The sequence below is a fragment of the Neolamprologus multifasciatus genome, chromosome 3 (assembly GCF_963576455.1).
Source record: "Neolamprologus multifasciatus chromosome 3, fNeoMul1.2, whole genome shotgun sequence".
Lineage (NCBI taxonomy): Eukaryota > Metazoa > Chordata > Actinopteri > Cichliformes > Cichlidae > Neolamprologus > Neolamprologus multifasciatus.
In genome coordinates, this window is record NC_140441.1 from 47,695,929 (window position 1) to 47,717,872 (window position 21,944).

The window sequence follows — 21,944 nt, forward strand, 5'->3', positions numbered from 1 at the left end:
GCTCAGACACTGAGGAGCGGAGACAAAGAACACTAACACTGTCAAGAGGACATGTCAGAGTCGGGAACGCACTGGGGATTTATTGTTGTTTGGATTATTTAGCATCACTGTAAATAAATGCACTGACCTCATCAAAGAGTCCAGCATTTGGGTCCTCCTTCCCCTCATCATAGTCTGCCACGCAGGCCGTGACAGAAAAGCCCACTAAAAGAACGCCCACCAGACAAAAGCAATGGTTTTGACTTGATCAGCATTAACCCCGCCCCCTGACTTTGATGGGTGAAGCTGACAAATAAAATGTATTTATGAACAGCGATGCAGGGCCAGGAGTAGCAATGTGAATTAAATAAATACATCATTAAATAATTAAATGTGTCAGTAAAATAATTAAAATAGAAAACAAACCAATAATTGATTAAATATGTGATTAACTAATTAGAATTGTATATAAACAAATAATGAAACATTTTAAATGAAATTAATGGATAATTCATTATTAATATATTTCTTTAATTGATTATGTACACTTTTAATTAATTACTGAAATAATTAATTCATTAGTGATGTCTTTATATAATACAATCATAAAATACCATATAAATACCATAAAATTGCTAATTTACTCAAAATAAATTTAAGACATCAATATTAAAGGTTAAATTGTGATAATGAATACATGCAACTATAACTGATTACATAAAAATGAGGATTTCTTAAGCTAAAGCCAAAGTGCTGACTCATTTGACATGTTACTCTCAAATGTTTTCCCTAATAACAATAACATAATTACACATTAGCCACAAGAGGGCAGCAGCATTAATATAAGTCACATGTATATAAAGGTACAGTGATTATATTACAGTGATTTTGACAAAAACAAAACAGAAGTTGATGGCAGTGTGTTTTTCCATGACAGAATAATTACAGAATAATAACACTTTGCAGTTATTTATTTGTAAAAAATGTTTGTATGTATGAATCATGAATGATTTTCGTTCCACTTCTCACGTGTTCACCACTTTGTGTTGGTCTTTCACGTGGAATTCCAATAAAATTGATTCATGTTTGTGGCTGTAATGTGACAAAATGTGGGAAAGTTCAAGGGGGCCGAATACTTTTGCAAGTCAGTATAAAGTTCACTATCAGTAACATCATAGCACCACCCAGCTGTATAGAAACTCCGTCATGCTAGCTAGTACGCAGTACGAGTTATTGTAACTGACTGTAAAAAGTCAGCACAAGGAAAATAAACTCCACCTAAACTTGGTTTATATCTGACCCAGATAGACTGCAGGTCATAACTTCTTACCTGAAGTTCAGTTCACCTGACACTCGGACCGGCGGCCGCCTCGGGTCTCTGCTCCTCCTGCCTCCCCTTTTCCTCATCCACATGCTGCCTCTGTGGAAGCTCCGCCATAGCCACGACCAAACAACTGACTGATTTTTACACATCGACCAGCATCCGGCCAATCCAACACCTTTCATTGTTTATACCATTACAAAAAAAAATAAATTACAAAACATCATCGGCTCATAAAAACAAAAAATCACCATCAGTATGCCCGATGGCCAGTCCAGCTATGGTCGTGCCATCAGTTAACCCTTCACGTGCCAGCTGTGACACGCGTGCCCAGGGTTGCCGACCCCTGCTCTAAAGCATCTGATTTGGATTCCTGAGATCAAATATATTTTCCTTTTGGTTTGTTTTCTTCCCATTTGTGACTTTAATGTAGTGTTACATCCTGTTTGTTTGCTTCCATCTGTATACATGTCCAGATTCACTGTTATGTTTCTATTCTTACATTGCTGTGTGATCACTGTTCACTCTGCTAACTGATTTGACCTTTTGTATCTTACACTGATACTTGTCATATTTGTATCTGCGCCTAAAAGATAAAACGTTTTCCATGCAAAAACACAGCTCCACCTCCTGCAGTTCTCCCTCTGAACCACTAGATGTCTCTGTTATCTAAATGAAGACGTGCAGCACAGCAACCACAGCAGCGCTCAGATCACACGTGTCCTGTTATTATGTATAAAAGCATGAAACAGGTGAGACAGGTGGGATCAATATTAAGGTTGTGGAAATATATGAAAAAGCAACAGAAGAGTGAAAACATTTCGTGTTTCTAGAAAGATCTTTCAGCTCATAGCTGCTCACAGACTGTATTTACAAGTGACAAACTGCAACTCTACAGTACATCTACAGTATATATCAAATATATTCTGTATTCAAATCTATTGAGTAATGTTTGAAAGTCTTTCCAGGTGAGATTGATCCAGGAGGGTCTGAAGCCAGAGTCAGACAGAGACTGTGCAGAGACTGTAGAAGGACAGAGCAGCAGCAGAGCAGTCCAGATACACTGATGATCCTCTGTCAGATCCAGAGGGACACACAGGACTGGACTGGACTCTACATTGTGTCTGACAGTGGAGCTGTTCTCAGAGCAGTTCACTCTGCAGCACTGACAGTCATCTGCACTTCTTCTCATTCCTCTGTCAGTCACTGCTGGATGAAGCTCTCCTCTCCACCTCCCAGTAACATGGCCCAGTCAGAGCGTCTCTACACACAAGCTGCTGCTGCTTCAACCTCTCAGGATCATCAGGACACAGCTCCTCCTCTCTCAGCACACACACCGTCCTGTTTACCATCATCACCTCCACCTGCAGAGAGAAGAAGGAAGAGCAGAGGAGATAAAGAGTGTTTCCAGAGACTCTTCATCAGCTGTCAGTCAGTGATGCAGCACATCCAGTATAAAGAGCAGCAGGGACTTCAGTGCTGGGACTGTACTAGGACTCATTGTTGCTTCACTTTTTCTAATCTTTGGATTTTTATTGAAGTTGATGAAAATGTTTTTCCCTCCTAGTTTGAGTTTGGACTTTTATTCATTAGAAGAACCTTGGTGTGTCCACTCTGAGCTCTGTAGGAACCCCAACAACAAGCCCAACAATCCAGATGGACGGTTCCAGCTGTTAACTGGAGGAATTCCATCCAAACATCTGCTCTCACTAAATTCTTCCTCACCTACAGACTGTGTTCTTCACTGCTTTAAACTTGGAAATGAATGCAGTCATTGGTCTGTGTGCTGCTTTGTTCAGAGAGCTGATTGGCTGTTGACAGTGTTTGATCAGGGCATGTCAGCCGTTACTATGGTGACCATAAATGTCAGAAACAGGAAGTGTTTGTGTCCAATCCTGAAGCCTGTCACCATTCTCCTCTCACAGCTTCACTGAGAAGCTGCAGCTTTACAGGAAACACTGGATCTTTGTTTCATACTGACTGTGTTTAGTACAATACTGCTGACAGCACCACCCACTCACTCCATCACTCTACTTACAGCAGCCACTCCAGTCTGTAGTCTGGACTCTGCTGGAGATCAGACAGCTGCTTCACATCTGGATCCTGCAGCTTGTAGTTGTAGCTCAGGTCCAGCTCTCTCAGATGGGAGGGGTTAGATTTCAGTGCTGCTGCCAGATAATCACAGCTGATCTTTGACAAACCACAGAAACTCAATCTGTATAAAGAATGAAAGATGTAAGTTTATTAGACAAAGTGTGAGCTTGAAATCATTCAGTGTTTCATCATCTGTTCAGAGCTGAAGAAGGTTCAGAATGTAGAAGTTTAGAAAATGGAAACTCCAAACAGCTGAAGCCAACAGGAAGCAGCTTCAAACAGGAAACTGTGCAGAGTTTCAGACTATATGTCCTGATGCAGCCAGTTGGATTTTGGAGATTTGAATCTCTGTTCTGTGACTAAGTCCTTGAATCATTTCTTCCAGTTGGTCCAACAAGACAGACTAAGTATTGGATGTGTTGTGGCTCCATTAGGGGAGCTTCTAAATGTGATGTGATGGCCCCTCTGGGTCTGTCAGGTCACAGGACTGAAGAGAGCTCAAACTGGGCACACAGTTGTTCCAGTCTGGACCAAAGACTCTATACTGGGACTGAGGGACTGCTTTGACTGCACCCACTGGGACTTTTTAAAGGCTCATGTTCTCACTTAGATCATCGATTTCTACTTACATTTCTTTCTGGGAAAAATGGGGATTACTTTGGAAACAGGAAGTATTTTCCCCAATAAGCAGCCCTGGATTAGTAAATCACTCCAACATGTTCTCAGGCAGAAGAAGCTGTCTTGTTATGAGGGAGAGAAGAAAAAGATTGAGGCCCAGAAACTTGTTGAAAGAGACATAAAGCAGCTAAAATCAGGTGTAAATGTAAAGCAGAGGATGAGCTGAATAAAGGACACTCAAGGCTGGCTTGGAAAGGAATGAAGTCCATGGTGGGGATGCAGAACAAGGAGCAAAGATGAATGTGATGCTGAATCAGCAGAAGACTTGGACTCATTTGATTCCAGCATTGATTTCAATGAAGAGCTTTGTGATTGTAGCAAAGGGCTGGTAGCTCTGAGAGTCCCACTGATGAGGTGTTTGTGTGGAAATCTCTTAGTGGGACCAACGAGAGAAAAAGCCCTGGTCCTGATGCTGTGGGAGGGAAATGATTGAAGTGTGCTGTGAGGAAGTAACTGGGAGATTTTCACACATTTTCCAGTCCTCCTTGGAACAACAGGAAGTTCCCAGCATATGGAAACAAAGGTTAAGTGTCCTATGGCACTCAGTGATGATGGTGCTGTGGCCCCACCACCTCCACCTCTTTGTAAAGGAACTAACTGTAATCTGAAGCTTCAAATGGAACTAAGACTTCCTCCACTAGGTGGCAGTGTCTGATGAGAAAGTGTTAGTGGAGCTGGCCTGGAGTCAGAAACAGGAAGATGCAGGATTTGGGCTGAAATGGGGAAAGGTGGTTAGCACTAGTGCCTTAAAGCAAGAAGGTTGTAGGTTGAAGCTTGTTGGCCTTTCTGTGGAGGTTGGATGTTCTCCCACAGTCCAATGAAATGCTGCTTAGGTTCATTGGTGCTTCTAAATTGGCTGTAGGTGTGGATGTGAGAGAGTGCTTCTCTGTCTCTCTCTGTTGGCCCTGTGATGGACTGCTCACCTGTGCAGGTGGGCCACGCCTCTTGCCCTATGACAGCTAGGGCACAGGCTCCAGCCCTGTGAGCCTAAGCTGAATAAACAGTTAGCAAAAATGATCCATAGATGGCCTGAAGTCCCCCAGTTAGCAGTTTGGTAGATAGCTATGACATGCTAATCCCATCCAGCAGCTGTATTCTACCTGTAAGCTGATCCCTGCTGAGCCAAAGCACTTTTTCATATACAAATTACAACCTTTAATAGAAACCTATTGGTCAGCATCTTATTAGCCTGCTGTTAGATTCATTCCACAGAAAACTGAGAGAAACTAACAGAGTTGATAAAGAATAAAGAGAAATGTGCTGATTTAAAGCCTTTGAAGTGCTTCAGATGATCTCTGTCCACTTTTGTCCACTCATTCATTCATGTAAGCTTTCTAATGCAGCTTTGATCTTCACAGTCTGCTTTATGAAACTCATTCTAACCCTGAATGTCAGAGTGTTCCTCCTTTTCTTTCCCATCATTCATGCTGGCAGTGGAGGAGATTTGGATGTTGGACTGTGTTTTGGATGATGTGTGTATGTTTGTGTTGGACTGCTGTCTGTAAAGCAAACGGACATTTTACTTTGGATTTCAGTGTCAGACAGACTTTAAGGTGGAATGAAGTGTTTGTGAGTTTCACAGTGAATTATCCAGTGGAGGATTTTTCTTCTTCTTTGAAGGTTTGAAATGTGAACATTGTTCTGCTGCAGTCAATGGACTAAACCAGAGAAGAAGAAAACAGACTTTACCATGAAGATCCTCAGTGTGGATCAGTATAATATCAGCCTGATGTCTGCAGTTTAGTGTCAGCACAACTTTCACGTCATATTCATCTCAGCACAACTAAAACATGCTGACTGACCTCAGAGTTTCAAGTCCACATCCTGGACTCTCCAGGAAACCACACAGATGCTTCACTCCTGAATCCTGCAGGTTGTAGCTCCAGCTCAGGTCCAGCTCTCTCAGATGGGAGGGGTTGGACTTCAGTGCTGCTGCCAGATAATCACAGCTGATCTCTGACAAACCACAGCCCGACAATCTGTATAAAGAATGAAAGATGTAAGTTTATTAGACAACGTGTGAGCTTGAAATCATTCAGTGTTTCATCATCTGTTCAGAGCTGAAGAAGGTTCAGAATGTAGAAGTTTAGAAAATGGAAACTCCAAACAGCTGAAGCCAACAGGAAGCAGCTTCAAACAAACACAACAAGAGAAAAAACTCTGAATGTTTCACATTAAAGTCGTACATTTATCATAAAAACAGGGAAAAGACTTGAAAAAGTCGTGTTTTTCCTTCCAGGAACCACAAGGCTTCACTTTTAAAGGTGAAGTGTGAAAGAAATGGACATATTTGAAGTCCAACACCTTTTTCCAGTCACATTATTAAAGCAGACAAACTACAAGCTCATTTTCATTCCAACAAGTCATCTTCTGACCTGGACTGGTCTCTATGTGCAGCTGGCTGTGAGACCAGTGCTCAGGGACCGTCTACAAAGTGAAACACTGAAAGAACATCACTCACTAATTTGCTTCCAGCACTTTCACACAAACATCTACTGTCATTATTGTCACCAAACTCTGTGGATCCTTTATTGCAAATTCAAATGGGATCAAATGGTCAGACAAAAGAGGGTTGTGAGGAAATATGATGAAATGTTGTGTATTAGCCGCAAGTTATTGAATCATTTTCCTCAGAAATCAAACAAAATGATTGACAAAGATGTTTTTACAAACTCAGTGTTGGATTTGGATCAGCAGGATAAGCTGATGTTTAAAGGCATTTGAGTCTCGCTGTATGAGAGTCCAGTTATTACTCAATATTTATGGATGATGTTCTTTCAGTGTTGCACTTTGTAGACGCTCCCTGAGCCTCACAGCCAGCTGCACATGGACCAGCTGACATTACCCAGCATTAGAGGCGGGTGTAAAAAAATGGATTTTCCTATTTAAATGGTTTTAATTTGAATAAAGCGATGTTGATTCATTCAATCCTGAATCGATTTTTAATATAAATGTATTTTGCCAGAATCTCAGGTTAAAGCTCCCAAAAGTATTTCAACAACAACCAAACAGATAAAACAGTAAATGAGAGCAGCTAAACACACAAAGATGGAAACACAGAGCGTGGATCGTTCACTCGACGGCACGTACACGGACACGCCGTCGGGGCTGAAAGTGGACAGCTCACAGATCCTGAAGCTGCAGGTTTCATCTGTCTCCAACCAAAACTGACTGAACCAGCAGCAAAAGAAGATCCAAACTACGCTTTACGTTTGATGAACATCGTCATGAATTCTCTCTGACTTTGACGTTTACTTCCTGCACAGCTCTCTCTCTCTCAGTGTACTTCAAGAACAGTTTACCTTCAAAAACCTGTTTTCTGCATTATTCACTGCTTATCACGCACCAGTCTGCTGTTGTGTTCACTGCTGTCGGCCTCCGAAAACAAAGCCTCATTTCTGCTGTTCAATACTGAAGAAATTTAAACCTTTTAAATGATGACAGATTACAAACTCTCAGCTGTGTCTGTAATCAAACCTCTGTAACTTTGCTTCACTTCAGCAGCATCAGGTCATGTTCACATATTGATTCATGGTTTGCTTCAGTTTTTGATGGACTGCAGAATATTTTGAAGGTTATCTGCTATAAAAAGCCAGAACAGGAAAATCTTATAATATTTCCCACTGTCTGCTGTGTGCCGCAACCTTTGACCTGCTAAAGACAGTCAGCTGTGGATTATTCATTGTTGTGTCTGATACTTAGAACTGTGAGGAAGAACACTACACAGTTAATCAGGGTCCCCTCTCTCTGAATCAGGAAAGGTGGGCAGGCCGCGTGTGGGCCGCGGGCCATACGTTGAGTCTCACTGTTTGAAATGTGAACATTGTTCTGCTGCAGTCAATGGACTAAACCAGAGAAGAAGAAAACAGACTTTACCATGAAGATCCTCAGTGTGGATCAGTATAATATCAGCCTGATGTCTGCAGTTTAGTGTCAGCACAACTTTCACATCATATTCATCTCAGCACAACTAAAACATGCTGACTGACCTCAGAGTTTCAAGTCCACATCCTGGACTCTCCAGGAAACCACACAGATGCTTCACTCCTGAATCCTGCAGCTTGTTGTTGGAGCTCAGGTCCAGCTTTCTCAGATGGGAGGGGTTGGACTTCAGTGCTGCTGCCAGATAATCACAGCTGATCTCTGAGAAACAACAGCTCTCCAATCTGTATAAAGAATGAAAGATGTAAGTTTATTAGACAAAGTGTGAGCTTGAAATCATTCAGTGTTTCATCATCTGTTCAGAGCTGAAAAAGGTTCAGAATGTAGAAGTTTAGAAAATGGAAACTCCAAACAGGTGAAGCCAACAGGAAGCAGCTTCAAACAAACACAACAAGAGAAAAAACTCTGAATGTTTCACATTAAAGTCGTACATTTATCATAAAAACAGGACAAAGACTTGAAAAAGTCATGTTTTTCCTTCCAGGAACCACAATGCTTCACTTTTAAAGGTGAAGTGTGAAAGAAATGGACATATTTGAAGTCCAACACCTTTTTCCAGTCACATTATTAAAGCAGACAAACTACAAGCTCATTTTCATTCCAACAAGTCATCTTCTGACCTGGACTAACAACACTGGTCTCTATGTGCAGCTGGCTGTGTCTTTAAGTTTCTTGAAGACGTTTCACCTTTCACCTCTCATCCAAGAAGCTTCTTTATTTCTAGGTTCAAATGGTAGAGAGTCTCAGATTTAAGCCCTGTGGGAGAGTCCGCCAAGGGGGTCATGAACCCCCCTGTTGATCCTCTACCTAATCACACGAGCCAAGGTGTGAAAATGGGTGTAGGTCACAATCAGCCAAGGTTACGGAGAGCTCATTGTGAAACCTAGCCCCACCCTATCATGTGATTTCTTGAAGTTATCCTCTGTACAAACAGACTTCAGCCATATGAGAGTGAGTGTGAGTGAATGAGAGCACACACAGGACACTCTGATCTCTGAATGTGTGTGACTCAGTGAAAAAGAGGATTGTACTGTATATACTGTGACTGATAAACAGAGTTTAAAGAGAAAGGTGTTTGGATTCAAATGGATTATGCTAAAGTGAACGTGCTAATGAAATCTGAACTGACTGAAATGTGAAGTGAAGATAATTAAGATGTAAAAGAGAGAGAGGGGGTGATAATAAGGTGGGGCTGAAGATCAGTGACGGGCATGTAAACACCTGATTGGTTGAGTAGATATCAGATCGACAGTTTCACAGTTTTCCCTGTGGATTATAACTTTAAGAAGATGTGACATTCATCAAGGAATGCTGCTCTCTGGATTATTTCCATGAATACTGAGCTGGAACACATCTACAGTGCTGAAAGTGCCCATCTCACCACCAACCTCTCTGTGTACATTCACTTTTTAACCCCTTGTGAGACACTAAAGGTGTAAATCTGAGTATTTATCTATGTTAGTGCAAAAACCCTGTAATAGGTTGGTTTAGTCTTTCCAAGTAATATCTTCCCTTCGGGTCTGCTGTCCAGGCTCCCAAAATTATTCTAGTTTAACAAGCACTACAATCTAGAGGAGAGCTGCACTAACAGGTGTGACTGATAAGATCTGACCTGGAAGGATACTCATGTTTATGTATATCAGGACAAGCAGGGAAGACATGGACATCAACTCTGTCAGGCTGCCTGAGTCCGCTCACCCACATCAGCTCAGAACTCTGCATTATCTACTGAGTCAGACTCAGAGGATAAGGAATCAGAAGTTCTACAAAGAGTAGAACCAGACTTCCTGTATAGAGGTCTGCGGGCCTACTGATCCACACTGTCAGCACAACTTTCACATCATATTTATCTCAGCACAACTAAAACATGCTGACTGACCTCAGAGTTTCAAGTCCACATCCTGGACTCTCCAGGAAACCACACAGATGCTTCACTCCTGAATCCTGCAGCTTGTTGTTGGAGCTCAGGTCCAGCTCTCTCAGATGGGAGGGGTTGGACTTCAGTGCTGCTGCCAGATAATCACAGCTGATCTCTGACAAACCACAGTCCCACAATCTGTATAAAGAATGAAAGATGTAAGTTTATTAGACAAGCTGAAGAAGGTTCAGAATGTAGAAGTTTAGAAAATGGAAACTCCAAACAGCTGAAGCCAGCAGGAAGCAGCTTCAAACAAACACAAGAGAAAAAACATTTATCATAAAAACAGGAAAAACACTTGAAAAAGTCATGTTTTTCCTTCCAGGAACCACAAGGCTTTTAAAGGTGAAGTGTGAAAGAAATGGACATATTTGAAGTCCAACACCTTTTTCCAGTCACATTATTAAAGTAGACAAACTACAAGCTCATTTTCATTCCAACAAGTCATCTTCTGACCTGGACTAACAACACTGGTCTCTATGTGCAGCTGGCTGTGAGACCAGTGCTCAGGGAGCGTCTACAAAGTGCAACACTGAAAGAACATCACACACTAATTTGCTTCCATCATCCAACCTGAAGAGGAAACAGAGACGGCTCCCCTTCAAAGTAAAAGCTGCTCCTTTTGGACACAGTATCAAAGAAAGTCTACAGTATAACATAGAAAAGACATAAAAAAGTTTTGGTTGTTTTTAAATTGTGCAGAAATGAAACTACACTAAGCTCAATTACGTGACAGACATTTCATCCCATGTCAGTTTGGCCTCATCCTGGGCCGGATTATCCAGCACACACTCTGACCACAGGCCCAGGGTCCACGCACAGCTGGGCTCCATCCAAGAGACAGGAAACAAACCAACACAATAATAAAAAGCACCATGTGATCTTCTTACATCTTCAAGACAAACATAGTAAAAACATGAGCATATTTGTTTCCTGATAAAATGATGTGACAGGTAGAACAGAGTAAAGTGGTGGTGTTACAGCCTTTCTCCCCTCTGCTGCCGAGGCTGTTAGTCTCTCCCAAACTCAGCTACAGGACTTCCAAATGAATGAAAGCAGCAGAAGTGGCTTTACAAATGAAAGAGGAAGAGGAGAAGAAGAGGAGAGGGAGGCCACCCTGACCATCACTCCAGCTGAAAACATCACACTTCCATTAAAGTTGGTGAGAAAATGTTGAGCAGGATGAGCTGCTGGCTAATCTGGAGGCTGTAGCAGCAGCTCACAGTCACAGTGGATTTCCACTCATGAAAAAGCTCTGGCTGCTTCATTTCTCATCTCATATCAGGGACTTTAAAGCTTCACTGAAGCTGTACTGTGATGCTTCCATATTCCAGTGAGGCCTCCATAATGATTTCAGCTGTTCTGTACACACACACTGTGTGCCCTGTATGGCTCAAAGTCTCTGCAGCCTGTTTTTATCTGCTATCATCAGATCTTCATCATCCTCATTCACATCCCTCACACACTCTACAGCCTCATCAGCACTGACTTCATCTTCACTGACTGATGGAGCACAACATGAACCTGTGGAGGCTGAAACACTGTCCTGTCAAACATCTCCCCGTCACCACTCCACTTCTGTCAGCCTTTAAATGAACCCTGCTCAAGTCTGTCACTTCTGTTTGGAGCCAAAAGGAAAAACTTTTGTTCAGTCATTTGGAAAGACAACATTTCTGAAAGCACTCAAACTTCTTCACATTTGTCTTCAGACACATCCTGAACATTTAGGAACTAAAGAAAGTTTCAAACATCAATCAAAGACCTGAAATATAGAAAAACAACAACAGCTGTGGTCAGTGAACTCACCTCAGAGTCTCCAGTCGACAGTTTGGACTCTCCAGTCCAGCACACAGAAGCTTCACACCTGAATCCTGGAGGTCATTATTTCTACTCATGTCCAGCTCTGTCAGATGGGAGGGGTTGGACTTCAGAGCTGAGGCCACAACTTCACAGTGAGACTCTGAGAGTCGACACTGAGTCAGTCTGTGATGATAGAAAATATAAAATGTGTTATTATAAAAGCAGAAAATCTGCATTATAAACACAGACTGAATGTATATGAAGACAAAACAGAGTGAGGTCATAATCTGATGAATCTGCTCTTCACATCTGTGCTTCAGCTCTTTTTACTGTGTCTGACATGACACAACGATTGAGTCTCTCTGAGACCTGCAGACTTTTAATGAGAATCTTTGTTTGGCTTTAATCTGCAGATGAAGGAGGAAGATGGTGTCACATTTAGGCTTCCATAATGTCCACAGTCTGTCACTGAGATCTGATCCGGAGTCAGAGTGAAGACACACATTTGGACTGTTTCCTGTTTTGACTCCAGAACATTTTGAATGAGTTCAGCTCAGTGAAGAGTTCCAGCTGGAAAGATGATCTCTGTTTGCTACCTGCTGTCAGGTACGACTGTTCACGTCCACACGCAGGAAAAACCTGCTGACTGTTACCAAACGGAGCAGAAATCTCATCACTGGACAATAATGATGAATGAACTCAGAGCTTCTGATATCAGATCTGATTTCAGGGGAACAAAACACAGAAATGATTGGCTCATTTTAGCTTTCTGAGCCATTATCTGCTGGTGTGTCGCTAGTTGGCAGCAAATGATTTGTATTCCTGTTCAGGGCTTCAGTGTTTATGAGTCCAGATCCAGGTGACAGCAAGTCAAAATGATGTTACCTGTCTGTGTCCAGCAGCAGCCTGTATTCACTTTGAATATTGTTATAACCTGACATGGATCAGTTTGTCTTTGATTGGTTTGTAAATGTCACTGTTTCCATTGGACCTGAGTGACGGTACAAAGACAGAGAGGGAGAGAAAGGAGAGAGAGGATGGAGACAGCAAAGAGAGAGCAAACACAAACAGGTGAGAGTGGACAGGTGACCAAGGTCAGCAACCAATCAGAGAGCTTCTGTTTGACCCACAGTCACTGATGATGACTGCACATAACCAAGCAGTGTGTTACTCTGATATCAAATATGAATCCTGCTCCTATAATAATGATCATCAGATGATATTATTGTGTTATTTTGTAGCTGAATATGATGTTTGTGTGATTATCAGTGAAAGAAGCAGTGAGGAGGATGGAGAGAGAGAGAGGACAGAGGGTGAAGTTAGAAACACTAAAAGGATTTTTCATGGTTTTCATGGATGATTCGAGTGATTTCCAGCAGGTCACTTAAACATGTCAGTGGACGTCCTAAAGAACATATTCACTAATATGAAACGTGTCATTGAACAGGATTAATATCAGTGGTCTATCAGAGTCTGTACAATAAAGGAATGGTGTGGAAGGTTGCAGCGTACGGACACAAACACTTTGTGGTTACAATCTGATTTTATTTTCAAAATTAAACTACTAACCTACACTGATCAACAATGTTAATGATCACATCTGGACTCACCGAGCCTTTCTGCAGTTCCTCACAGCTGGAATCAGTCTCAGTCGTCCCTGCCATGATGTTTTGTACTTCTGCAGGTCCAACTCATCCAGAACCTCCTCTGACATCTGCAGCATGAAGGCCAGAGCTGAGCACTGGATCTCAGAGAGTTTCTTCTCTGATCTGTTCTCTGACTTCAGGAACTTTTGGATCTTCTGAAATAATGAGAGGTCGTTCATCTCCATCAGACAGTGGAAGATGTTGATGCTTCTGTCAGGAGAGAATGCATCACTGTTCATCTCCTTCAGGTTGTTGATGACTCTCTGGATGGTTCCTGGACTGTTCCTTGTCTGACCCAGCAGACCTACTAAGAGTCTCTGGTTGGACTTCAGACAGAGGCCATGAAGGAAGCGAACAAACAGGTCCAGGTGGCCACTTTTACTCTGGAGGGATTTCTCCATGACTTTAGTCAAAAAGACATCCAGTGATGGGAAGCTATAAGACTTTAACATGTTCTTAAAAAAAAATTTGTTTTTGTATTCTTCTCGGAATTTCCCTAGAAAACCTTCTGCCACCTTTGTCTTCCTGTTGGTGAAACAGTGGAACATGTAGACTGCAGCCAGAAACTCCTGAATGCTCAGATGAACAAAGCAGTAGACTGGTTTCTGGAAGATCACACACTCTCGTTTGAAGATCTCTGTACAAACTCCTGAGTACACCGAGGCCTCTGTCACATCCAGACCACACTGCTCCAGGTCTTCTTGGTAGAACATGATGTTTCCTTTCTCCAGATGTTCAAACGCCAGCCTCCCCAGCTTCAGAAGAACTTCCCTGTCAGCCTCTGTCAGCTCCTGTGGACTCCTCTCATGTCCCTCATGGTACTTGTTCTTCTTCCTCTTTGTCTGAACCAGCAGGAAGTGTGAGTACATGTCAGTCAGGGTCTTGGGCAGCTCTCCTCTCTGCTCTGGAGTCAACATGTGCTCCAGAACTGTAGCAGTGATCCAGCAGAAGACTGGGATACTACACATGATGTGGAGGCTCCTGGATGTCTTCATGTGGGAGATGATTCTGCTGGACAGCTCTTCATCACTGAATCTCCTCCTGAAGTACTCCTCCTTCTGGGCGTCAGTGAAGCCTCGTACTTCTGTTAGCCTGTCAACACATGTAGGAGGGATCTGATTGGCTGCTGCGGGTCGGGAAGTTATCCAGACGAGAGCCGAGGGAAGCAGATTCCCCTGGATGAGGTTTGTCAGCAGCTGGCTGACTGATGACTTCTGTGTTACATCAGACAGCAGCTTCCTGTTGGTGAAATCCAATGAAAGTCTGCTTTCATCCAGGCCATCAAAGATGAACAAAAGCTGAGAGACAGCCAGCTTCTCTGCTGTGACCTTCTGTAATGTTGGATGGAAAACATGGAGCAGCTCCAGAAGACTGTACTGCTCATCTCTGATCAGGTTCAGCTCCCTGAATGAAAGCAGAACCACCACACTGACATGTTGGTTCTCCAAGCCCTCTGCCCAGTCCAGAGTGAACTTCTGCACTAAGAAGGTTTTTCCAACACCAGCCACGCCGTTGGTCAGAACCACTCTGATGGGTCTCTGTTGGTCAGGTAAGGCTTTGAAGATGTCCTGGCACCTGATTGGAGCGTCATGGAGGGCGACCATCTTGGAAGCTGTCTCCAGCTGCCTCACCTCATGTTGGGTATGAACCTCTTCACTCTGTCCCTCTGTGATGTAGAGCTCAGTGAAGATCCTGTTGAGGAGGGTTCTATTTCCTGTTTCATCACTTCCTTCAGTCACACGTTCACATCTCCTCCTCAGACTGATCTTATGTTCATCTAAAACCTCCTGCAGACCAACATCTGCTGAAAGACAGAAAAACAATGAGACTAAAGAGAAAGAAAACTCTTCAATGTCTGAACAACACAAGAAGTCCAGCTTTCAGAAATGAGTCCATCAGCAGACAGATGTTCAGTCTTACTTTGTACACAGCTGCTCTGATTGGCTGTCTGCAGTCCAGCTCTGCTTCTGGATCTTTCTCCACACTGTGCAGAAGCTCTGATGGTGACACAGAAAAGTCAAAGTGGAGATACTTCTGTCCACCTTTGATTAGACTCATTATAAAAAGGAAAAAAAAGTTTGAACACAGTCATGTTTCCAGTTCACTGACTTACATTTATTCCATGGACACTCACTCTAACCTGAACCACAGCTACAACCCAACATTGTTGAGGCCTCATCTCCTCCTTTCTTGACTGTAGAGGTTAAATATGCAACAACCAACAAATAAAAGAATTTGGTTCATTTTAAAGAAATTCACACGGTGACCAAGTAAAGTAACCGTAGTAAAGGAGACAACATCCCGTTGATGGTGGGATTATTTGAAAGATTTGCTTTAGTCACGTCACCAAATGCAGTTGAACCACCCGTGGATCCATGTTTGACCATTCTACCACTCTGAGCTCTGCTTTTTAATCATTTTATTATTATCATCATTCATTTATTCATTCTTTGGAGGGGGGCTATTTCCTAATGCCGCCCTAATAAGGTGATGTTCAAGGGGAAATATAACAGAAACTCTTTCAGTGTTATTCATTAATAAATTAACAGATAAACTGTGAAGAAGAAAAAAACTGAGATTTAAAGGAGAGAGTGAGAAACTTGATCATCCATCCTCATAATACATGTTTATCAGTATCTGCTGTGACCATACTGCAGTAATAACTACAAGTCTACATTTCTGTGACTGTTGATCAATCACAGCAGGAATCTGAGCTCATCTCTGCACACAGAGCAGCTTCAGCTCTGGGATAAACTGCTCGCTTCACGTCCTTCTCAGCTCACAGACACTCATCCTGATATTTTCCTTTAACATTTGATGGTATAATTCATCTGAGTTTACACTTTACCTGCATAAATACAGAAAAACAGACCCAAACACCATAAACCATCAGTTTCACCATGTAGAATATATTGTTGTTTCCTTGCTTTTAATTCAGAGAAAAACTCTGTTTTTGATTTTCTCTGTTCTCTTTGCCACAGCCCATCCAGTAAGAAAACTGGACCCACCACCCTTTCCACAGAGGGGTTTTTTCTGCAGTAGAATGGTAAATGGACTTATATAGCGCTTTTCTACTCTGTCTGAGCACTCAAAGCGCTTTTATACAACTAATTCATTCACCCAATCACACCCATTCACACAAGCACTTTTTCTGACCTAAGTGCTAAGTAGTCTACCGTTCATACACATTCACACTCCGATGGATGCATCGGAGAGCAACGCGGGGTTAGTATCTTGCCCAAGGATATTTGGCATGCAGACTGGAGCAGCCTGGGATCGAACCACGGACCTTCTGGTTAGTGGCTGACCTGCTCTGCAACCTGAGCTACAGCCACCCCCAGTAGAAGAGTCATAAGTATTCCTATCACAGGACAGAAAGTTCTCCACGCCCTATTCCCATGGGTAGGGACTGGAAAACATGCTGGAAAAAGATTCGGCTTGTTCCTCAATGCATCCTGCAAGGCCAACGAGGGACATAACCAAGAAATGGATGCTCTCTGAATTGCTGTAATGCAATATCGTGTAGCACTGGACATGATCCTGGCAGAGAAAGGAGGATTGTGTGTCTTATTCAACACCATGTGCTGCACCTACATACCAGATAATGTACATTCTTTAAACATGGCTTCAGATTCGAAAGAGACTGTTGATCGGCGTTGGAGTTTTCCTGGTTTTATTTTACTTTATTATATTTTATTTTATTTTGCTTTTCTTTACTTGTGTTATACCTTTTTTAAAGGCTGTAATTTCACAGATGATGAGTTTATCACTCACAACATACGCAGATGTACCACAAACCGATGAAGATCATGAAGACTTCTTTCCCTATTTGTTAAATGAAGATGAAGTGCAACTAATTATGTAGTAACTGAAAATGTGAAAGACAAGTAGTTATTTACTGATGACTATGATGTTGACTCTGATACAAGTGTCTAAGTTGCCCATAAAAACCAGCAAATGCATTTTATGACGAACTAACTGAAAATACATGTTGTAAGAAGTTATGTCCTGATAAATGATATGTGTTTTGCTGCACAATTCAAATTTGCTAAAAACAGAAGGGAATGTTGAAAGATTTTGAATTATATTACTTTATTATCTTTATTCAACTGTAATAATTGATTATGTTTAGCTTTATTTGAATTTCGCAGTAATGCCTGTACATAGCGTGCCTGCAATCCTTTAACTGGAACAAAGTAACCACATGAGGAAGTTGCTCAAATTTTGACTACACCCACATGTACTGTTTCAACCCATTACAAGATCGTTAATCAACTTGTTCCTCTTTGTCTTGCAAGGCTGCATCCTGTGCAGCCTCGTATGCAATCACCAGATAAGAAGTTGTTTTTTCCTAACTTGTACTCCACCCATGAGTGTTACGTGAGTAAGCAGTATATAATAAAGTCTGACCAGATGCCTGGCGCGCTTTGCCTACACGTTTCTGTAGTCGACGGAATGTGTAGGCAATCGTCCATGTACATGAATTAACTCTGGGCCCGTGATTCTTTGCTTTCCTGAGGTTTTTTTCCTTACAGAGAAGGAAAAGAGGGACAAAGTGGAGCGTCGAGCTGAGGCTTCATTCACTACAAACCTACAGTTATGTTTTCTTATTTCTGCTGTTTGCATGTTCACAGCTGAAATAAAGCTGCCTCTTTGACTTCATCCTGTTGTGTTTGGGTCTAATCTTGCCTGCCACACAGCGCAACAGGACAAAGTCTAATATTTTTATCTTTTTAATGAATCTTTGGTCATATTTATCCAGGAAAACACAAACATGTAAAGGAGTCATCACAGTTCTCTGACCTCATTGGTCCAGGTTCACCACTGAAGTCTGGAGGATAACCTTTGGACCAGTCACTCCTCACAGACGGACAGCTGGATCCTGCAGACTGTGACCTCTGACCTCTGCAGACACAAACATGTTTTATTCAATGATCAATTCTCTGATGAAGTGATTGAAGCAGCTGTGATCACACAGACTGCAGATAATGCAGCTGTTTCCTGTCAGTAACAGTCCTCTTAGATTAGAGTTCAGCTTTTTACAGGAAAACAAATGTCCCTGAATGCAACAGTGAGACACAGTCTGCCTGTGTGGCTGTGATAGCTGCCGTTAGGAGCGCTCATGTGTTTGCAGTTAGACGAGGAGATGTTACCATCATGGACATGTTAACAAATCCTGCAGCATCACGTGGCACAAACACTTTGTGTTCCTGTCATCTGCAAGCAACAGGAAGTTCATTAATAAAGGCGGGATGGAGACGTGACTGTGATGGTTCTCCTTCATCCAGCTGTTACACACATCTGGGCTAACAAGACGAGCTTTTGTCTAATACAGCAGCTGCTCTCTGAATACTTTTCTGAAGAGGAGCTGCACAAACCTTTGTTTGCTTTCTAGAGCAGCGTATCAAAGTCAAACTACCCACTGCTAGCAGCTGTTTCTATCATAGTTTAGGATCCAGATGTGTGAGGTCTAAATTTACACCACTGATTAAAATACATAGTTAAAAACAGCCAATTGTGTCCAAATGTGTCTTAAAACTATTTAAACTGACAGTTACAGCTGAGCCTGTGTGTCCTTGGAGACACTGCTCTGCTACAGAGATGCATTTTAGAAACCAGGAAACGTCAAATCACAAAAAAACACGACACAGAGCTGGGTGGAGGTCCAGGTTTGAGTCTCTGATGGATCCTGAAAAAGTTATAAATCTTCAGTAAAATTCTCATCACATATCAGTTGATATTATTGGTGTTAGCTTACCTTTTCTCAGCTGACTGTCTTTGCTCAAATCTCTTAAGGACATCATAGACTGAGTTACTTTCATAGGACACACTTCTGGGTGGAGGTCCAGGCTGGTTCCTGTGAATAATGATGGAGCAGTGATGTGAGTGCTGAGCTGTGACATGGAGAAGAGTCATGGACAGTTAGAGATGGTCATCTCACCTCTGAGCTTTGGTCTGGCTCTCATGTTCCCCACACAGAGTGCTTTTAGAGGGAGGGACTCCCTCCTCTCTGTCCTCACACTGATCCATGCTGCTCAATTCACATCAGCTCACACACACTTTCTACCTTCACCTGCAGAGGAAACACAAATCATTCATGTGCACATCAACTGAGAGCTGCAGAGGTCGTGTCTGATGTGTTGGACTAACATCCATCTGAGACGCAGCTTTCATCAGTTCACTACAAAAAGTGTCACAGAGCCGATTTCAGCCTCCAAATCCTCCATTACTGTAGTCCTACAAAGCAGCAGGTCAAACATGGCTGCAGAAAGCAGCTTTATGTCAGTAACAATGTCCAGGACCGAGCTGACTGCTTACAGAGTTCATACTCTAACTGCTAGCTGCTCTGCTAGCTAAGCTAACTCAGTAACAGTGACTCTGACAGCAGTTACTGTGGAACAGCGGCCGAGCTCAGGACACATTCAGTGTGTTTAGTCTGAGTCCTGGACTCTGATTCAATGGATTCAATCCAGCTCAGAGTTTCATGTGTTCATCAGAATAAAATACATGTACTAATATAACAGAAGTAATCCTCTGAATGCAGGACTGTAATGGAGGATAAATAAGGTTTTTACAGCCTGAAAGAAACATTCAGTTCATATATTTGTAGACAGTGAAGCAGTTTTTAATACTGCAGCTGTTTCCTTCACCTGTGTGTGTGTGAGCCACACCTTCATGTGCTGCTTTAGAAATATGTGGTCTGACCGCTATTGTAGTTTTTAAAAAGTCCCGTGATAAAGGCGGGTCTTTCTGTGAATCCGCACGCTCATTGGCTAATAACTTGAGATTGACAAGTCCTTATCCAATGAGCGCGCGGGAACTTCCGACATAAATTTGTTTCCTTTGAAAAACCAAAGTCTGATTATTTTTGCCTCCACTGACGGAGCCTGTTGTTCCCGCCACAGAGACACAGTAATGTCAGAGCTGTGTTAACACTCACCCTGCCTCAGCACAGCTCTCACTCTCCTCCTGCTCTCTCACACTAAACGGAGGCTCAGCTAAACTCACTTCCTCTCTACTTACAGGAAACCAGCGCTCAGAGGAGCCGACCGGCCTCACATTTCACCCACAGACACGAACAGCGTGGAATTATTTTATGTCATAAGAAGAAACAAATTCATGTTAACACTCACCTGCCTCAGCTCCACCTTCCTCCTCCTGCTGCTCTGAACGGAGGCTCAATACTTTCACTTTCACTGCTGCTCCCTAAACACAGAGGATGCTTAGGACTTGTAGTTTTTTCCTTCCGGTGTGGTCTTCCTCTTTGTTTGTTTGTATTTGTGTTAAAGTTATTTTGATTATGTAAACATCAACAGAACACGTGAAGCCACACAGAGATTGTATGTCGAGGTGGGTAGGAGGGTTTGAGGGTTTGGGGAGGGGTCAGAGGGAAGAGGTCTCTCAGTCTGGACAATCCACATTGATGGCATTGCATCTTTCAAAGTGTTTGTGGGTTGATTTGGATGCTCCAGGTGTAAGAGCAGCCACTCAGCCTCTACTGCAGATGTGTGTCACAAGTTCATCTAGTAGTAGGCTATGGCTCTTGGCCACAGGTGGCAGCAGTGGACTGGCCTCCATGTGAGACTGCTCCAGCTGCTATGTGATAGTCCAGCTGCAAACTGAAGATCAGATGCAAGTTTTGGAAATTAAACTGTACGATATAAAGCGCCTTGAGGCGACTGTTGTTGTGATTTGGTGCTATATAAATAAAATTGAATTGAAATTCAGAATATTCTTAACTTAGCTTTAAAACCAACCCAAACTAACTCTCCTCCACACTCAAAAACAAAGACAAAACAACTGACACATCTGAGTCCCTCACTTTCTTCAATCCACTCACTCTCACAAGCTCCACTTAGTCACACTGGCTCTGCCACAATGTCTATTACTAATTACTATTGTCTCCCCAGAAACACTTCCATTTTTTTTTGCTGGTGTTTTCTTAAGTTGCAGTCCGTTTGGCCTCTCAAGGCCAAATATAAATACATAACATCATTTCAATCACTTTAAAGGTTTATTTGCAAGAAACAAAAACAGAAAAAATGAAAAGTTACAAATGTATTGTGCATGAAACAGGAATTCAAACGTGGCTCAGATGTGTGTCACAAGTTAATCTGGCTGTAGGCTATGGCACTTGACCACAGGTGGCGCTAATTGACTTGACTCCATTTGAGTGCACACAAAGTAAACTGCACACTTTAGTCGTGAAGCGAAAACGCTGAAATCGCAGTAATAACACGTACGAGGGGAACGATAACGAAGACAAGATGCTCCTGATCGTTACTCTTGCTGTCCTGTGAACAGCATCGGCGTGGTGTTAATTGTTTGCTTTTGTTTTGGCGATCGCCGCGTGACTGAGAATATGACCAGGTAAACCCGTGACATTTTTAAATAGTTTGTCGTTCAACAGCAACAAGACTGACGGAGTGTGTTTGAGGAAACCTCACAAATGTCACAGATGAAATATTTGGTGTTTATTTGCTGGTTTGTCGGTAGCAGCTCCTTCAAAGTAAGTCTACCACACATCTGTTTGACCAACGCCAGTTGATTTGGATCACCGGTCCAA

The 21,944-nt window shown here is 42.4% G+C and overlaps 1 protein-coding gene and 1 pseudogene across 2 annotated transcripts in view; both read right to left on the reverse strand.

Annotated features, from left to right (window-relative positions):
* Positions 1 to 20,602, reverse strand: part of LOC146523734 (NACHT, LRR and PYD domains-containing protein 12-like) — an 81,145-nt pseudogene extending 60,543 nt beyond the window's left edge. Inside the window, exons 1-2 of the transcript XR_014873085.1 lie at positions 20,512 to 20,602; positions 19,320 to 19,451 (exon numbers count right to left, since the gene is read on the reverse strand). The product of XR_014873085.1 is annotated as an NACHT, LRR and PYD domains-containing protein 12-like (transcript). The remainder of the gene's footprint in view (positions 1 to 19,319; positions 19,452 to 20,511) is intronic.
* Positions 1,135 to 15,389, reverse strand: LOC146523739 (NACHT, LRR and PYD domains-containing protein 12-like). The gene is made up of 8 exons (XM_085153966.1): positions 15,299 to 15,389; positions 13,343 to 15,182; positions 11,739 to 11,915; positions 9,894 to 10,070; positions 8,062 to 8,238; positions 5,875 to 6,051; positions 3,339 to 3,515; positions 1,135 to 2,664 (listed from the first exon to the last, which is right to left on the reverse strand). The coding sequence occupies exons 2-8, from the start codon at positions 14,980 to 14,982 to the stop codon at positions 2,655 to 2,657; spliced, it is 2,535 nt and encodes an 844-aa protein (XP_085010092.1). The 5' UTR covers positions 14,983 to 15,182; positions 15,299 to 15,389; the 3' UTR covers positions 1,135 to 2,654.
* Positions 20,603 to 21,944: the final 1,342 nt, after the last annotated feature.